This window comes from Pinus tabuliformis, chromosome J (assembly GCF_031772625.1).
Source record: "Pinus tabuliformis cultivar Carrire ecotype Pingquan chromosome J, CPIR1, whole genome shotgun sequence".
NCBI classification, from domain to species: Eukaryota; Viridiplantae; Streptophyta; class Pinopsida; order Pinales; family Pinaceae; genus Pinus; species Pinus tabuliformis.
This window is the reverse complement of record NC_142295.1, coordinates 131,558,437-131,576,867: the sequence shown is the minus strand read 5'-3', so window position 1 is coordinate 131,576,867 and position 18,431 is coordinate 131,558,437. Positions and strand designations below refer to the sequence as shown.

Genomic DNA, 18,431 nt, shown 5'->3' with positions numbered 1-18,431 from the left:
GTCTGGGTGCGCTTTGGGATTCCAAGGAGCATCATTTCAAACAGGGACATAAGATTTCTCAGTGCATTCTTGACTATATTGTAGGAGAAGAGGGACACAAAGTTGAATAGATCTACAACATTCCATCCACAGATAGATGGGCAGACAGAAGTAGTCAATAGAACTATAGTGCAGCTTTTGAGGGGATACAACCAGAATCATATGAAGACCTGGGATGAAAATATGGTATATATATAACATTATTATAACATAGCAGTCCACACTTCTATAGTAAAGTCCCCATTTGAGACTTGTTTTGGATATTTTCCACCTTCACCTTTGGATATTGCATATGGGCAACAAGGAGGAGTGAAGGAATATCTTACAGGAGATGCTTTGAGGGATGAAAAATTTATAGAGAAGATTAGGAAGATCCATCTATAGGTACAGGAAACGTTGTAGAAGTCGCAAGAGAAGTATAAGGCCAAGAATGATCAGCACATAACAGAGAAATCATTCAAGGTGGGAGACAGAGTATGGCTACAATTGAACAAGGAGAGGTTGCAGGGGCCTAGAAAGAAAATCAAGGCTCTAAGTTATGGTTCCTTTGAGATACTGGAAAAGGTGGGTGATAATTCTTATCAACTCATTTTACCACCATATATGCGCATTTGTTCAATTGTGAATGTAGAGAATTTGAAACTCTATGCGCCTTCCATACTAGTTTAGGAAGAGGAACAGGTCCTACCTTCTGTGGAGGATTTGGCACCAGACGCTCAGGTAGAGTTGACCGAAGATACAGTTTTGTAGAAGAGGTCCAAAACTACAAGAAAGGTGCAACATGACCTTTGGTAGATTAGGTTGAAGGGACAACTTCCAGGAAAAGCTAAATGGTACACCAGAGAGGTGGAGGAAAACATTTCCTCACCTCATTTAGTAAACATTTTTTGGGGACCAAAAGCCTCCTAAAATGGGGAGGTGTGATCCGAATTGGATCATTATATTATTTTTCATCCATCTTATTGCATTTGGAGTGGAAAACGTGAAGGAATCAGCTCACAAGACCTTTCTTATTAGCGGGACCCAATTTGGCGAAACGGGGTCTGAACAATTCTGGGAGTGTTTTGAGGCATAAAATAAATTATTTTGGTAGTAAACTTTGTCACCCAAGAATATCGCATTTTCATGTTATTATACACACACAGATCTTTCCAACGGTGCAAGAAGCATGTCAATCAGAGTCCGTATGCAAAAGTTATGCTACTTAGAAGTTGACCTTCCTGTTTTCACACCTATAGTTCATGAGGATGTCATGTCAGCCCCCATTATTCATGGAAAAGGGGCTAGACACATGTTTTTGATGTAAAAGACTCTATAAGAGTCTATTTTGTAACTCAAGTTAAGAGTTGAAGTAGTCAAACTTAACCACTAATAGGCTATCGGGTTTTGTTATAACCAAGCCACTAAGAGAAAGAGACATTTCATTCTTTTGAGAGCATTTACTTCCATAGTTGAGAAAATACAGCCCAGAGAGATAGGAGGTAGAGCAAGAAGAGAGGACCTGTGCACTATAGCAGCCCACAGGCCATAGGCATTACTTCTTTTTACCTGTAGCCATATATCCAGACAAGAGAAAGAGAGCGAAGCGACCTCATTTCCAGCTAGGTCTTCTCCTGAAAGGGTTCCCCAGAGAGAATATCTTGTGTCTTATGTATGTGTGAACTTATTTTGTCGTTCTCTACATTTATGCATAATTTCCATTCACACGCATGCACTAATTACAATAAAATCTACAAATCTAGAATTTTAATAAAATTGTAATAATGTAAAATTATGGTATTTTAATATATTATTATCAGATATGTTGTGACGAACTGTCCAATGGAATATCCACAAAATTTTATGGATCACTCGATGACCTATTTGAATGAGTGAAACCCTACAATCCAAATCTCTAAAACCAAATTTTATGCAACCATCTCACAAAATAGAAGAAAACATAGATCAATGAATTAAAAATTATCCTCTTTGAGGAGGAAACCTCCTTTAAATTACATAAATGAACTATTCTTGGATGATACAAATGACAAGACCTCCTTTGTATATGTAGGATTCTAAGCAGTCACAATATAATCAGAGCCTACATAAAAATAATAATGTAAGGGCACAACAATAACACTAGTGGGCTTCTATGTGGCACAACAATAACAATATGGAGCCTACATGGGCGCAACAATAACAATAAGGGGGCTACACGAGTATTATAGGGACCTAACAAGGAAAGTACACATGGTAGTTGTGGGGAATTTTTGTGTAACCCACAAATACCTCCAAATCTGCAGTCGTCTCAAGATTTTTCCTTGATTCTTTGGAGACATGGCAGTAAATAAAGGCTCCAACAATATTGAAGTGCGACATATTCAGCTTCCTCCACAAGAAACCCTCCTCCAATGTAATCATGCCCAGAATTCGATGAGGACTCCAGTTCTACAAATAGACTATTGTGTTGCATGCCTTAGCCCACAAATGTAGAGGTAGGCCTTGGTCATGCAACATCGCCCTCATTGCTCCCACAATGCTATGGTTCTTTCTCTCAGCCACCCCATTCTATTGTGGGTTGTGGGGTGTTGTCAACTCTTGATGAATGCCTTATTTTGCATGGAAATTTTTAAATTCATTTGGCACATACTCGCCTCCATTATAGTTCCTGAGAGCCTTCACCTTCTTGTCATTTTCTTTCTCAACGAGTGCCTTGAATTTTATAAACTTGGATAATGTCTCATCTTTCTTCCACATGAAGAAGATCCAACACTTCCATGAGAATTCATCAATAAAAATAACAAAATATTTGTGTCTGGAAATGGAGGTTGTCCAGAAAGTTCCATAGACATCAGAGTGGATCCTTTCAAGGATTGCATGTGCTTTGCTATCATAATCATGGAAAGTAGATTTTATGTACTTCCCTAAGGTACATCCTTTGCATACATCATGTTTCTCAAGTGCTCCTTTGGGGAGGCTTGTGGTTATTTGTTGCATAATATTTAGGGTTCCATGATGAAAATTGCCAAGTCTTTTGTTCCATAGTTCACCGACATTGCGGATCTGCATCTTCTCTGCCTTTGTGCTTAATGCAACATAGTCTTCCACATCTATCTTATACAGGTCCTTCACATGAACCCTGATTTGCTTCACCTATCTCATGGCTATGTGTCTCAGGAATGCCTTTCCTTTGTTGAAGATCACATCATAACCACGGTCTTCCAAAACTACAATAGAGATGAGGCTTTTGTTTATCCCTGGAACGAACATGAAATCCTTAAGCCTAAGAGGGGAGCCTAACTCCCTCTGAAAGGTGATTGTACCAAACCCAGTCGTGTTTTACCTTCATTTGTCTCCTAGCTCAATATGAATCTATAATTCTTTCTCCTCTAGGTCAATGAAAAACTCTCTACACCCTGTCATGTGGAACAATGCACCTAATTCCAAGTACCACATGCTCTCCATCACTTTGTTGACCATGCATGCAATAAGGGTAAAGTCAAGCTCGCACTATGAAGCCAAGGTTTCACCTCGTGCTCCTCTTGAGGTCTTCTTGATTTCCTTTTTGTGTGGACACTTTGTGGCATAGTGCCTAAATTCATGACAATGGAAGCATTTAATTTTGGACAAATATTTCTTCTTGACCCTTTGGCTAGACTCTAGTTTGGATTGATATTTCTTCCATTTTCCCTTATTTCCATTTCCAACCAATGCAAATTTTTCTTCATCCTTGCCATTGGATGAAGTCCCATCTCTGGTATTCCACCTTATTTCCTCCTATACCAAATCAAACCATAAGCATTCCTAATTCGATAGTTTCTCCCTCTCATACATTGAATCTTTGTAGCTATGCTAGCTCTTAGAAAGGCCTAGAAGGGCTAGCCTTACCAAGTCATCTTCTAGAACATTAACACCAACCCTGCCAAGTTCATCACGACATTGTGTGAACCTACTCAGATACTACAAAATAGTTTCATTGTTTTTCATCTTAATACTTTGAAGTTTATCCTTGAGTGCTAGTTTCCTGTGGTCACTACTATTCTCAAATAATTTTTTCAATGCTTTCCACATTGCAAACGAAGTTTATTTTCCATGAAGATTTGAGACAATGTGATCCCGTACTCCCTCCATTATTATTATCCTCACCTTGGCTACATATTTCTTCTACTGAGAAAGGTTTGAGACAATGTGATCTCGTACTCCCTCCATGTGATCCTTCTATGCAATGAAATTAGAGCTTCCTTCCAAGGAATACTCTAGCCTCAGTCCATTGAAGGCCATATTCTCAACTCTGAAGAGATCCTGCTGCACTAAACTCCAAATTCGAACCTCCTGAGAAACAACTTCAAAATTCCTGCTCTAATGTGAATCATGCTCTAATGCCGTGTAGAAATTATGGTGTATATTTTCAACTACTCATCAAATTTTAATCAAATTCACAAGACACAAACCTACTCTATTACTCTGCAGGAGTTAATTCACAATTTAGAGGAAAAAAAATCAGACATGCAATAAGAAATAACATGCATGCACACAATATTTTTCCTGGGGAAAAGTATCTGCTAAAAACCCCAATGCCTACTTACATTAATCTAATGAATAGAGATGTATTACAATTGTACCATTTAAGTTTATATGGTTAAGGTTGTTTTCTTATCCACTAAGATTCACAGATGTATGTTTTATTGTCAGTGTTTCAGAGACAATATCTAAGTCCATGGTCAAGACATGCAAAAAGTTATGAAGAGTAGAGGACAATAAATAGTAGGTAGGTAGGTTTAAGGAAAAAAAATTAGTCAACTAAGGTAAATGTAGATAAAATAATATATATAAATAGGTATATTGATGTCAATAATTCTATATAAATATATATCGAATAATATAAATTAATATAGATTAACCATAAGTATTAATAAACCATAAAAGTGTGTACATTAACATTATAAAATGTTATATCGATTAATTGAATTAAAGGGAAAAATAATGAAATAATAATGAAGTGTGAAAAAGTATATTAATCCATAATTAGTTAATAATTATTAATATACCTAAAGGAGTGTAAATTGAATTAAAGGAATGGTGAAAGGTGAAAAGTAAGCAAGGATGAATTTTATATATATATACACATATATATGATTAGAATAATAAAATATATGATTATTTTATTTATAAGATAATATGAGAGATTAAAAGTTATGAAAAATAATGAAGGATGAGGAGGTATGAGAGAGTAAAATCTATGAAAAATATTAAAGTTTGGGAGGGATGAGAGGGAGAAAAATAAGGGAAATGGAAGAGAAAAAGAAAGGAGAGAGATACAAATTGCTTTGTTCAACTGAGCAAAACCTGCAAGTGAATAACTTATCTCTCTACTCACTAAGAAGCTTTGTCCCAGACTTAGTCAATTTTTGCCTCTACTTGAGTCTCTATTTCATTGCGCAATTCCTAAGGTTGATCATCGGATTACATGCAACACCTGTACACTCAAGACTAGTCTATAATTGATGTTACACTGCCTTGGAATCTCCACCACAGTTATGGAACTTGAATTCTCTGCATGCACTAGTTATTTTGTGTTGATTGACCAGTTAACTGGATGATCATTGAGTTTGACTGAAGTCCCACTGCACAACTGATCTTCCACTAGTTCCTCCAACAATTGGAACTAGTTTAACTGAAAACAACTTGAGATAATTGACTTTAATTGCTACAAATTAGCAATCACACATGCTTAATTGAACTCTAACTCCTCCAACTCGAATTTACTGAGTAAACTGGGTGACACAAGCCATGTCACACAAGTTAACTGCATCCAAGTTGTCTGTTGATGTGGAAATTTGAATTTTCTCAATTTAATCAAGGCAAAATCAAATTGAGAATTTATTGCTGCACTTTTCAACATTTATTGATATGATGCAAATGGTTAAGATTCATTATTACACAATTGTTCATTAATGAAAATCGTGAAATGATAAAATTGTTGCCACATTGATTCAACCCCCTCTCAAAGTAATGTTTGGCTTAGCAAATTGTTCACATGATGTGATAACACTTTGTTTTATGAAGTTGTTTAAAATTTTCAAATCAAATTAACCCATAGACAATGGTTATTAAATTTTTTTATGGGGGGCTTTGTGTGATGTGGGCAAGGAACCACATAACACTTCACCTACCTAAATATCACAAGTGGAATGTGATAATGATAAGGCATATCACAAGGTTGATTGAAATGTTTGGGAGAAATGTAAGTACAACTAATTTAATCTTAAAATGCAAAATGATAAATCTATAACATTACACTTAGCCATAATAAAGTTAAAAAGCCAACTAGTAATTATTGAGAGGTGATTGTGTCTAATGAGGAAACATTTCCCTTAATTAATTATTGTTTGATATTATAGTTATAATGAGAAATAATGATTTATATTACTATATTAATTTAAATATTAAATATTAAATATTAAATATAAGATAATTTAATTTTTAATAATATTGTTTGTTGTTATATATAAATTTTTTTTTTATGAATTTTACAATATTTCATGTCAAAGTTATTATAATCATAATTTATTTTAGAATTTTAATATTTTATACAAAATAATGTAAAATGAAAAAAATAATACTCCTTACTTCTAATTATTTAAACTAACTTAATTAATAAAAAATAATTTAATAATAAAATATTTTTAAAAATAAAAATTAAATTAAATTTTATATATAACTTATTTGAAGTATAGTAAAACAAAATAAAATAAAATATATACTTGTTTCAAAAGAGTAGTGCTATGCCCATTAAAATATGCCCTCCATTCTATCGTTAAACTTATAAAGGGGGACATGCGAACATGGAGAATACATTCTCATTAATTTATAATTCGAAGTGCAAGATTGAATGAAACAAAGGAATTAATCCTCACATTGATTCCATGTGGAATCACCAATGATACTATTTTTGTTAAGGGAATATTTGGGGATTTATCATTGTCCCCATCATTATACCCACACATCTGGGATATAATTTCTTTAAACCAAGCATTTTAACACTTGTAAAGTTAATTTGATTTCACAATAATGATTGAACTTATCCTCGCAACCTAAGGTTGCCACCTCCATAGCCCACTTCATTGTATATTGTTTCTTTAAGCTGTTTCTTTAAGCCAAACAATTAAACACTGCAAAGGTTATTTGACAAGATAATTATAATTGAATTGGCTACCATTTGTTAGTGTTGAAAATCCACTTGTCTCTGCAAAAGAATCATTTGAAAGGGAACTTTGATTTCAAGCTTTAGGATTATTCACATTCAACTTGCAAAGTTATGTTGACTTTAGAATCAATTACCTAATGCCATGCAATGTACACAACCTTCATTTAAGTCTTCTCAATATCCATTCCTAAATGAATCAATCAATATTTGTGAGCCACTAATGAATATCTTCTAAGTTGTTAGTCACTAACATCCCTATGATTGATAGAAATGGAAGAATCAAAGAAAGCATAAAGTGTTCATAAGTACAAGAACTAAAGCTAGTATGTGAGTAATTGAAGCTACATGCATGTATTAAGTATGTGAGTATTCATGTTTAACATCTATATATGTTATCTTAATTAATAGCAAATATATGTTCTTTTAATTAATGTCATATGTTTGCTACGTTAAAAATGCAAAAAGAATAAATCTAATTTTAATTAGGTTAATAATAATAGATGTGTAATCATATAATTAATAAATAATATTATTTTTATTATTAATAAAATAAACTCTATATGGTTTTAATATAAATATATATAATTGGTTATAATTTTTAATCATTTTTAATATGAAGTAAAATTCAATTCATTTAAATTAAAATAATTTTGAATATATGATATATTAAAACATTATTAAATGACTAATACATCGGTTGTTTTTTTTCTTATTAAGGAAAAAGATTAAAGATCGGATAAATGACAATTATATTTTGTTTTTATAGAGGTTGTATTTCTCTTTGTTAAAAAATAGTTTTTGTTTTGTTTTGGCACAGGAATAATTAAATATGATGTGATTATTGATTTTCAAACAATACAAGGTTCTCAAGAAAATTAGATATTCTTTGAACTTTTGTATTCTTTGATATTCTATGATAGGTAGATTTCCTCAAGATATGGATATCTACACTCATTTCACACAATATAAGTAATAGAAGATTACCATGACTTTGTAAGAGGGAAGTCAAGGAAAATATGATATATATCATCCAAAGAACTTTAAAATGCTATCACATTATTAATCAAAAAGTTTGAAAGGAATTGTTTCCTCAAAAATTATTTTTATCTACAAAATCAAGATTGAATTATAAAAACTAAATGAAATTTGAATAGTTATTGATGGAGCAAAATTAAACCATGAATGAATCCCAGTATGAATCATTCAACATTGTCAGGAACAATGCCTATTAAAGTCCTTGACGAAATTCCTGTGGCTAATATTTAAAATGAAGATTCAAAGTTTTTTCTCTCATGAATTGGGATGGGACTCCCACGAGCTTGAAAATTTGGGGAAATCGTAAAGGCGGGATGAGAATAAAATTGGACAATCCATAATATTTATTGTGTAAACACATATAAAGATTTAATGACAAATATGCAACCAAAGGAAACAAAAGGAGGTGAAAGTCACAAATGGTTATTACTTAAAAATTGAATGGGTGCAAGTTATTGTCATTTAAATCTTTCTCTTGTTAAATAATGATGCTTAAATAATTTCTTCATATTACATGTGCTTCATTTGAACTAACTACTTTAAAAACTTCATATTCAATATATCTTATAGATTTCCTCCATGGCTTGGTTCACTAATACTTCAATGTAATCATGGAGAGGGACCATGACGATTTCTTCTTTTACCCTAGAAGTAAAAACATTCCATTCTCAATGTTATTTAAATTAATGTGTTGCTCCTTAATAATGGAGTTATGAAGTATATATTCAATGACAGTGTTAATGAACCATTTGTGTATCTTAGATTCATCAAAACCTATGAGATCTTAAAACTATACACCCATAAATGTTTTAGCTTCCTTCAACTTCACTTCAAATTATTAGAATAAATTTTATCACATTACATAATGGAATACCCTCCAATTGTTTTGTGAAATTAGTTGTCATAAAGAATACTTTGCTTCTTCTTTGCTCTTACACTTCAAAAGTTATAATCAACCATTGTAGTATATCAATCCTAATGTCCCAACCTCCTCTAATCTATTTCAACCTATTATTTGAGGAAATATTCTCCTCATGTCTTTTGTGCTTCTTCATGTCAACTAGTTTACTAGTAAATGTATCTGCATAGCTTTTAAAATTTATATAATTTTGAAGTTCAATTTTGAAACATCTTTTTGTTATAGAATAATTTACCACTCTTGGTAGATATGATGCTCTGGCTATGGCCTAGGGCAACCCTTCCTTCCAGACTTGGTCCAAAATCTAAAAAACAGTGTTTTATTTCCTATACGCTACTTTTCCCTGTGATAAAAGCGTGTACACGCAGGTCAGCATATACCCAACCCGTGTACATGTGTTAAAACACTTAAAAATAATAAATTTCCTTAATTTCGGGCGGAGTTGACGGGTTTTACCTGTTACTCACCTCCTATAGCCCATGGCCCAACTATTTCCCAACTGAAAAAACTAGTTTGGAGAGGTATAAATAAACCTCCTTGGGAAGGCCTTAAGGGAGAAGAAAGGAGATATTGATATTATAGTTAATTTATCCCTAATCGAGTCTAACGAAATCCCTGTGCCTCCTACATTCCCCAAAGCTTTAGGAATACCCCCAATTGTTTTATGAAATTAGTTGTCTTAAAGAATACTTTGCTTCTTCTTTGCTCCAACACTTCAGAAGTTGCAATCAAACATTGTAGTGTATCAGTCCTAATGTCCCATCCTCCTCCAATCTATTTCAACCTATTATTTGAGGAAATATTATCCTCGTATCTTTTATGCTTTTTCATGTCAACTAGTTTCTTAATGAATGTATCTACATAGTTTTTAAATTTCATATAATTTTGGAGACGATGACCGCCTGCGGATTTCAGAGCTCGGCCCGCAGCTAGGGTTCTGAGCCCGCCGCCCTGTTCTGGCTGCTGCGCCCCAGCGCACAGCTCCCCCCCTCCCTCTGCAATCAGATGGAGGCCCCTGAGGGCCCTTCTCCCCCACCGGATCCGCCCCCTGAAGTTTCAGCATTCAAGAATCTGATAGCGAACGGATCACTTCGGCAACCTTCACTGACCCAGCAAAAATTCATTAAAAGGTTGGAATCGATCCCTTCTGTTGCCCTGCCAGAGGAGGATACCTGCAAAGCCGCTCTGAACCTGTCTGAAAAAGGCCTCATTGGCCAGTTTACAGGCCTATGGCCCTCTCCCAAATCTGTGGAGGAATGGACCCAAAGAAACTGGCAATCTCTCATAAAAAATGGTGTGAAGAGTTACTTCGTGGGCAAAGGGTACTTCGTCTTTGTCTTTGAATGCTCAGAAGACAGAAGCCTAATATTCAGAAACGGCCCCTACTTCATGGGGCCGCAGGGACTCTATCTAAATCAATGGAATCCAGATTTTGATCCCACTCAAGATGTTCCATCCGCGGTACCGGTGTGGGTAAGACTTCCCCATCTGCCCCTTCACTGCTGGAACCAAAAATCGTTCCAGACCATTGGGAACGCTCTAGGCAAGTATATAGATCAGGCAGTAAGAAGAGATCAATACTCTTGTGCGCGCATCTGCGTCGAAGTGGATCTCGAAGAAGGATTGCCGGAAGCGATCAAGCTCACGGTGGCAGGTTGGTCTCACATCCAAGAGCTTGATTACGAACAGCTCCCATTTAAATGCAGACACTGTCATGGCTATGGCCACTTCGCCAAGAACTGTAAGAAGAAAGCAGAGGAACAGGTTGAGAAACAGAATGGAGAACAATGGACCTTAGTCCAAAGATCAGTCCAAGCAAAGAAAAACTCAGGAAAAAGCGCTCCAACAAGTGACAGGAACAATGATACCCCAGCTCAGGAAACAGGAGATAACGAAAAAGGATCTGAGGAGGCGCAACCAGATCTGCCGACCAAAGCTCAGGCTAATGAGAATCCTGAGGAAACCTCACCAAAAAGCAAAGAGGCAGGAGGTGAAATCCACATTGAAGCCAACCAAGGCAGCCCCTCAAGTCCCACGTATGCTGACATCGCGAAGAAAAAGCCAGCTATAAGCTCTGAGTCTTCAGAAGAAGAACTCTATGAGAGGCCATTAAAAAGACCAGGAAGGAAATCCCGTAAAGAAAAAAGAGAAGAAGAAGCAGAAAGGTTCAAAACCCAAGGGAGCCAATCCACGATAGAAATGACAATCGGGAGAAGTAACAGGCCCAGGACTTCCAAGGGCGGTTCCACCCCAAGCATAGGTAAATAATGAAATTAGTCTCTTGGAATAGCAGAGGACTGGGGAGCCCCGCAAAAGTCGAAGCAGTAAAAGACCTTCTAAAATCGGAACCTGCAGATATACTCATGCTCCAAGAGACTAAGATAGTAGGACAAGCCCTGCTAGAAACCGGAAACTCAAAATGGAAGAAGAACTCAGGCATAGCTGTCAGCGCTCGGGGATCCTCGGGAGGCCTGGCAACGCTCTGGAATGGAGAACTATTCCAGCTGATTAGCACTCATGAGACCTTGCACTGGATCTACACAGAACTCACCCACACTTCAAGTAAGTTAACTATCTCTTTGGTCAATCTTTATGTTCCAGTTAACTATTCAGAAAAAAGAGACTGTTGGAAGTCTTTGGCAGATTTCCTCGAACAGGAAGCCCCTAACAACATCATCCTCGCGGGTGATCTCAATATTGTCCTGAAAGCCAAAGAAAAAAGAGGAGGCACTGATCACAAGGACCCTATGGTGGGCGTTGTGGAGGAAATCGCTCAGACTTGGGATCTTCATGACTTTAACCCAATACACGGTTTATATACCTGGTCAAATAATAGATCTGGAACAGACCACATCTCTGCTCGGCTCGATCGCTTTCTAGTGCAATCTCTCCTCATGAACAAGAAAATCATAACATCAAAAATCCTGCCCAAATTGTCCTCGGATCACAAGCCAGTTCAGCTCTGCCTAGAAGATGAAGAAGACTTGGGCCCCATTCCCTTTCGATTCTCTCCTCAGTGGATTGAAAGAGAAGGCTTTATGGACACGGTGAAAGCATCCTGGAACACCCCCATTGCAGGATCCCCAAGCTTTGTTTGGGAGCAAAAACTGAAGCTCACTAAAAAAGCTTTGAAAGAATGGATCAAGAAGCCAGCGCCCAACCCCACCTCTCTAAGAGTTGCAGCTGTCCAGGCCCTGCATTCCCTGCAAAATAATATGGAAAGCAAAATTATTAATGAAAACCTCTTGGAAAAGGAAATTAGAGCGCAGAGAGCAGCCTATAAATCTTTCAGAAACGAGGAAGAATATTGGAGACTAAAATCAAGGAGCCTGTGGCTAAAAGGAGGGGACCGCAACACCTCTTTTTTCCACCGGCAGTACAGGGCTAGATTGTCTAGGAACCACATAACAGAAATAAAGACTATGACGGGCCAAATCTGCAAGGGCAATCAACAAGTCAAAGAAGCTGCAGAACAACACTTTCAGAATCTCTTCAGCTCGGATGATCAAGGTGAAGAAATGGAGGAAGCAGAATTTCTCAATCACATACCCTCCTTAATTTCGCCTGAGAACAATGCAGAGTTATGTAAACCTGTCACAGAGGAAGAAATTATCAAAACCATCTGGTCCATGGACTCTGACAAGGCCCCCGGACCGGACGGTTTTTCCATTCACTTCTACAAAGTCTGCTGGGACATAATAAAATATGACCTCCAAAGGATGGTAAGGGGATTCATGTCAAAAGCCAAAGTAGGTGGTAGCACCAACTCAACCTACTTAGCTCTGATCCCCAAGGAATCTAACCCGGAAACTTTTGCCAGATTCAGGCCAATTTCCTTATGTAATGCTTCCTATAAGATCTTGGCAAAGCTGATGGCCAATAGAATGAAGCCCTTGCTCCCTAGAATCATCTCAACATCTCAAGGAGGTTTTGTGAAGGGTAGACACATCCTCGACAACGTCATCCAAGTTCAAGAGACCATCCACACAAGCCAGCAGAGAAAGGAGAAAGGCATGTTAATAAAGCTAGATATGGCAAACGCGTTCGACAGAGTTAATAGAGAATTTCTCAGCAAAGTCTTGCTGTCCTTTGGCTTCTCCATTCAGTTTGTTAATCTTCTAAAAGCCTGCATGAACAATCCATGGATAGCTCCTCTCATAAATGGCAGACCTGCAAACTTCTTTAAAGCGAAGAGAGGCATCAGGCAGGGATGCCCTCTCTCTCCCTATCTCTACATCATAATGGCAGAAGCATTAAGCAGAAAACTCGAAGATGAAAGACTGTCAGGCTCCATCCCGGGCCTCAAAATCACCAGTAGATTAAGCCCCATAAACCATGCTTTATTTGCAGATGATTCGATTCTTCTGGGGGGTGCCTCAATCAGAATTGCAAAAGCCTTTGGCAAGGTCATTAGGAGCTACTGCAAAGTCTCAGGAGCATTGGTAAATGAAAGCAAAAGCGAAGTCTTCAGCTGGAATACAAACCACCAGGAACTCATTAACATAGCCAACACTCTTGGATTCAAAGGGCATTCACAATGGGAGAGCATCAGATATCTCGGTCTCCCTATAATCTCAGGAGTGAACAAAAGATCGCTGTGGAGTGACATAATCTGCAAATTCAAAGCCAAAATCTCGAAATGGGGAGGCCATTGGCTGACAAAAGGAGGTAAGGTTGTTTTAATCAAATCACAGCTCTCCTCTTTAATAATTTACCAAGCTGCCTTTCTGCTTGCTCCCAGAAATATCATGGACCAAATCTCCTCTCTTCTTAGGAATTTCCTCTGGCAAGGGGGCAGGGGCAACGACAAGAAACTGCACCTGGTCAACTGGGAAACAGTCAAGAAGCCTTTCGATGAAGGAGGTCTCCAAATCAAAGATCCCTCTCTGGTTAATCTTGCTCTAGGCAGTAAGATCCTGTGGAAAATGTATAAAGAGCCAAGTCACCCTGTCAGCGCCACTCTTCGCTCAAAATACACTACCAGTGATGAGTTAAGAAACCTTCGATTGGACCACACAGCCAACAGCACTCTTTTGTGGAAACTCTGTCTCAAGAGCAGCAAAATTTTCAATAGTAAAATCTACAGAATACCGGGGAATGGCAAGAAAACCAGCATCTGGAATGATAGGATAATGGGGCGAGATGCCATAAAGGAAAATGAAGAAATCGTAGGTTTAATAGAGTGGTTAACCTCTACCGGGAAGACAAGTCTCTATGACATATCTGAATGGGACCAGCAAGGCGATTGGACAGGTTGGGCAATCCCTGCACCACCAGCCCATCTACTGCATCAACTGAACATCTTCATGGAGCAACTCGAAGAGGCCGCCCCGATCCACAGAGCAATGACAGATCGATGGGGTTGGGGCCATTCTGGCGATTACTCTGCTGCGGAAGGATACAAAGCATATCAAATAAAAGGAAACAGCAAGCACAGTCCAGCGCTTTGGAAAAACATTTGGGCTCCCACTGCTCTTCCGAAAATCAATTTTTTTGTCTGGTCCCTGATCCATAATAAGATCCTAACAGGTGATAACCTTGCAAAAAGAAGTTTTGCCGGCCCTCATTGGTGCGCCCTCTGTAGAAGCCACGCCGAGACTGTGCAACACCTTTTTATCGACTGTCAATTTGCAAAGGCAGTTTGGGAACATACGCTGCAAGATCTACATATAACCTCCCCGGCTCACATAACAATTCCGGATCTCTTTTCTGAATGGAGCCGTCGGTACCCTCGACACATTCAGCAAAAATCGATTTGGAATAAAATTTGGAATGCGCTGCCCAAGTTCGTCTGCTGGAAAATCTGGTTGGCCCGCAATCAGAAGGTCTTCAAGGAACACCAGTTAACTTCTTTGCAGGTAGCAGCCAAGGCTAGATCTCTTCTCCTAGAGACGGTGCAGCAACAGTACTATAAAGAAGATGCAACTCTACAGCAGGTTGAGAAGCGTTGGATTGGAAAGCTTACATTGCAAAACAGGAAAACTCTCTTTGCACCTAATCTAGAGCACCCAACCTGGAAGAAAAGAGATGCAGATGAAACATTCCAGAAGTGGTGGAGAGCTCAAAACATTCATACAATATTCTTTGACGGGGCTTCTAAAGGTAACCCTGGCCCCTCGGGCGCCGGTGGGATCATCTTCTCTCCTGAAGGGCGCTCCAGAGATTTTTTCTACTGGGGCCTCGGCGTGAAGACCAACAATCAAGCAGAACTTCTCAGCCTCCTTAAAGCCTGCCAAATTGCCAGAGCAAAAGGGGTCAAGGATATCCAGATCTTTGGAGACTCGGAGATTCTAATAAAGAAGTTGAGGGATGGAGAGTTATTCCGAAATGCAGGCCTCAACAGAACTCTGGAAAGACTAAAAAGAGCTCTTTCATACTTTACAACCACCAAATTATATCATATTCTCAGAACTTCCAACAGTGAAGCGGACTTGATGGCAAACAAAGGAAGCGCACTGGACAGAGGGCGGCTCTTCATCAATGAGGATAGCTTCATAGAAACTCCTCCATAATAGTTTGTTTCAGCAGCTGTATTAGAAGCACAAGCAAGTTGTAAGCAGGGCTGCCTCGGCAAAGCCCCTCTCCTTTTCCACCAGATTCAATAAAATTCCATAACCGTTACAGTTAAAAAAAAAATAAAAAAAAAATTTCATATAATTTTGAAGTTCAATTTTGAATCATCTCCTTGAAAGAATCCTTCTAGAAAGAAAAAAAACTTGATTGACTAAATAACATAGCCATTCTATCCTCAATATTACCAAACATAGTTTTCCTTACCGTGTATAGTAGTTCTTGAGCTCCCTTTGCCTTGACGATATTGTTACAAATCTCTTCTAGATTGGTTGTGTAAACAAATGTTCAAAGCTTAGTGCAACTTCCAACTAAGTGACCCCTCTCTTTAATTTGAGGTTCTCTTCCTACTAGTCATCTACTAAATTTTTAAGTATATTTCATGTGGTCTCATGCATATTCCAAGCCCTTGTGGTTCCTAATTCCTTAACATCCAATGTAGTGCTAATATCCTCCAAAATTTTCTTCTCTTTGATTTTAACCATATCTATATAAAGTTCTGTTATTTTTAACTAGGTTACTTAGGTTGCATTATTTATTTTTCTATTAACATCCTGTTCCAATTGTATGATCATCCAAGTAGGGAATGTGTTTAAATTATCATGGATCTCCATGCTATTAGCGTTCACATCAAGTGTTCTAGTTTTTCCCCTTTATCACCATTGGGATACCTCTTCCTCTTTAGAATAAGTGAAATTTCATACCCATCTCTTGCTTCGATTTATTTGGATCTTTCCCATCAAGGAAATATTTAGGGGAAAATATTCGCAGACGGACTAATTTTCCATGGGTTTTCTAAAAAAAAAAAAATTGTGGTTTTCCATTTTTTCTAAAAATGATTCATCAAAATTTTATAGGATGAAATTATTTTACCTTAAAAATCACCAAAGTTTTATAGGAGACTATATAGAATCATTAGAAAGATGAATTTTTTACAAAAATATTGCCAAACATTTTACAATTTGCATGTTAGAGACTAGTAAGATTTGCCAAGGTTCCTAAATTTTAAGATAAATTTCCACTCTCAAAATTTCCCCTCTTCCCATCATCACCTTCAACACCTTCCTCAGTTGCATTATTTTTGTTGCCTCATCCAAGTGCAACAAATACACCCTTTCTTGGGGGAACCAAGGTGTTCCTAGTAGATTATATCATTGATATTCTTCTCCTACTAACTCTAGACTTGGGGGCACTACAAAAGCAAGTGATGTTGTTCAAACAAAGAACAATGGACAAGGCGAGTGTACAAGCACATCACTTGGAAATCATAGGCCAAAAGAAAGGGAATTCAAGTGGTTCGAAATGTAATGAAAAGTAGGAAGCTTCCAAGGAAGGGAAGAAGATATGGAAAGGGGGAGAGGATAAGAATACAATAACCATTATTCATCAGTGCAAGGATCCTAAGAATCATTGAAACCACTACAACATTGATGGTCACACTAAGGGGACCACTGCAACATTGATGTTCACACTAAGGAGAATTGTTGGAAACTACATCCAAAGTTTAACCCAAAGAAATGGAAGAAGGATGAGAAGAAAAAGAATCTTCTCACCTTGAATTTGAGAAATTGGGTGGAAAGTAACTCCAACATTTATGATAATTTTTTATGAACATAAGTGAAAAGGGAGGTGAATCTAAGAAGCCTTCATCACCAGGAAGAGACAAAGATGACCAAACTCTTCCATAGTAAGATCCAAGTCAAGAAGACCAATATTGATGCCCCAATAGACACATATTCACGGGATAATATCATATCAACGGGTTTGGTCAATAAACTTGGATTGGAGGTTTGTGATAATCTTATCCTGTATCCATTGTGATGGGTAAATAATTATGTGGAAATTAACTTTCACAAAACGCAATAGAATAATATTTTCTACCATTCCTTAATATATCAATGAAGTAGAAATGGATGTATTACTAGATGCATGTGGAATCATGTTTGGGAATCCCTACATGTATATGTGAGATGCAATCTTAATATAGAGAGATAACTAGGACAACCTCATTAAGGATGGTAAATCATTCATCATAAACACATGAAAGAAAATTCAACATTTCACTAGTAAGTTCCAACCAAGCCAAGAAATTGATTAGTTTTAGAAAGAAGTATTTTTATTATTCTTAAGAGAAGCTTAGTCTATTGAGGAGTCAATAAGGATAAATGCATCCTTGGAGGGGTGTAATAAAGAATATAAAAAAAAAATGAATAGTTACTATAAGCATATATGGGATTGTTCTAGGAGCTTAAAGGGCTACCACCCAAGAGGGAAGTGAAGAAAAAAAATCAACTTTTTTCCTAACAATCCATTGCCAAATATTGGGTTGTACAGACAATCCACTCTAAAAGAAAGAAAAGTGAATAAGTAGTTGCAATAGTTGTTGGAGTAGAGTGTGATTCAACCAAGTACCTCACCTTGTGTCACTTATCATAATTGTGTCAAGGAAGGATGGGACTTGGTGAATGTGCGTAGATTACAAAGTGTTAAACATGATTAAACTTAGGAATAGGTACCCCTAGCCTAGGATTTATTATCTATTAGATTAGTTATAGCAAGTTAAATACTTCACCAAGTTGGATTTATAATTAGAGTATCACCCAGTTTCAGTCAATGAAGAAGACACCTACAAGACTGATTTCAAAACTAGACAAGGTTTGCATGAGTGATTAGTTGTGCCAA

The 18,431-nt window shown here is 37.2% G+C and overlaps 1 protein-coding gene across 1 annotated transcript; it reads left to right on the top strand.

Moving 5' to 3' along the window:
- Positions 1–10,184: 10,184 nt before the first annotated feature.
- Positions 10,185–15,691, top strand: LOC149225969 (uncharacterized). Its single transcript, XM_089380058.1, has 2 exons — positions 10,185–11,215; positions 11,473–15,691. Exons 1-2 carry the CDS (start codon positions 10,185–10,187, stop codon positions 15,689–15,691), a joined length of 5,250 nt encoding a protein of 1,749 aa, XP_089236184.1.
- Positions 15,692–18,431: the final 2,740 nt, after the last annotated feature.

Excerpts from the sequence above, each read along its gene's own strand:
- LOC149225969 (XM_089380058.1), top strand. The coding sequence starts at position 10,185 with ATGGAGGCCCCTGAGGGCCCTTCTCCCCCACCGGATCCGCCCCCTGAA. Across the intron at positions 11,216-11,472 it reads GGCAGCCCCTCAAGTCCCAC|AGGACTGGGGAGCCCCGCAA; the intron begins GTATGCTGACAT and ends TTGGAATAGCAG.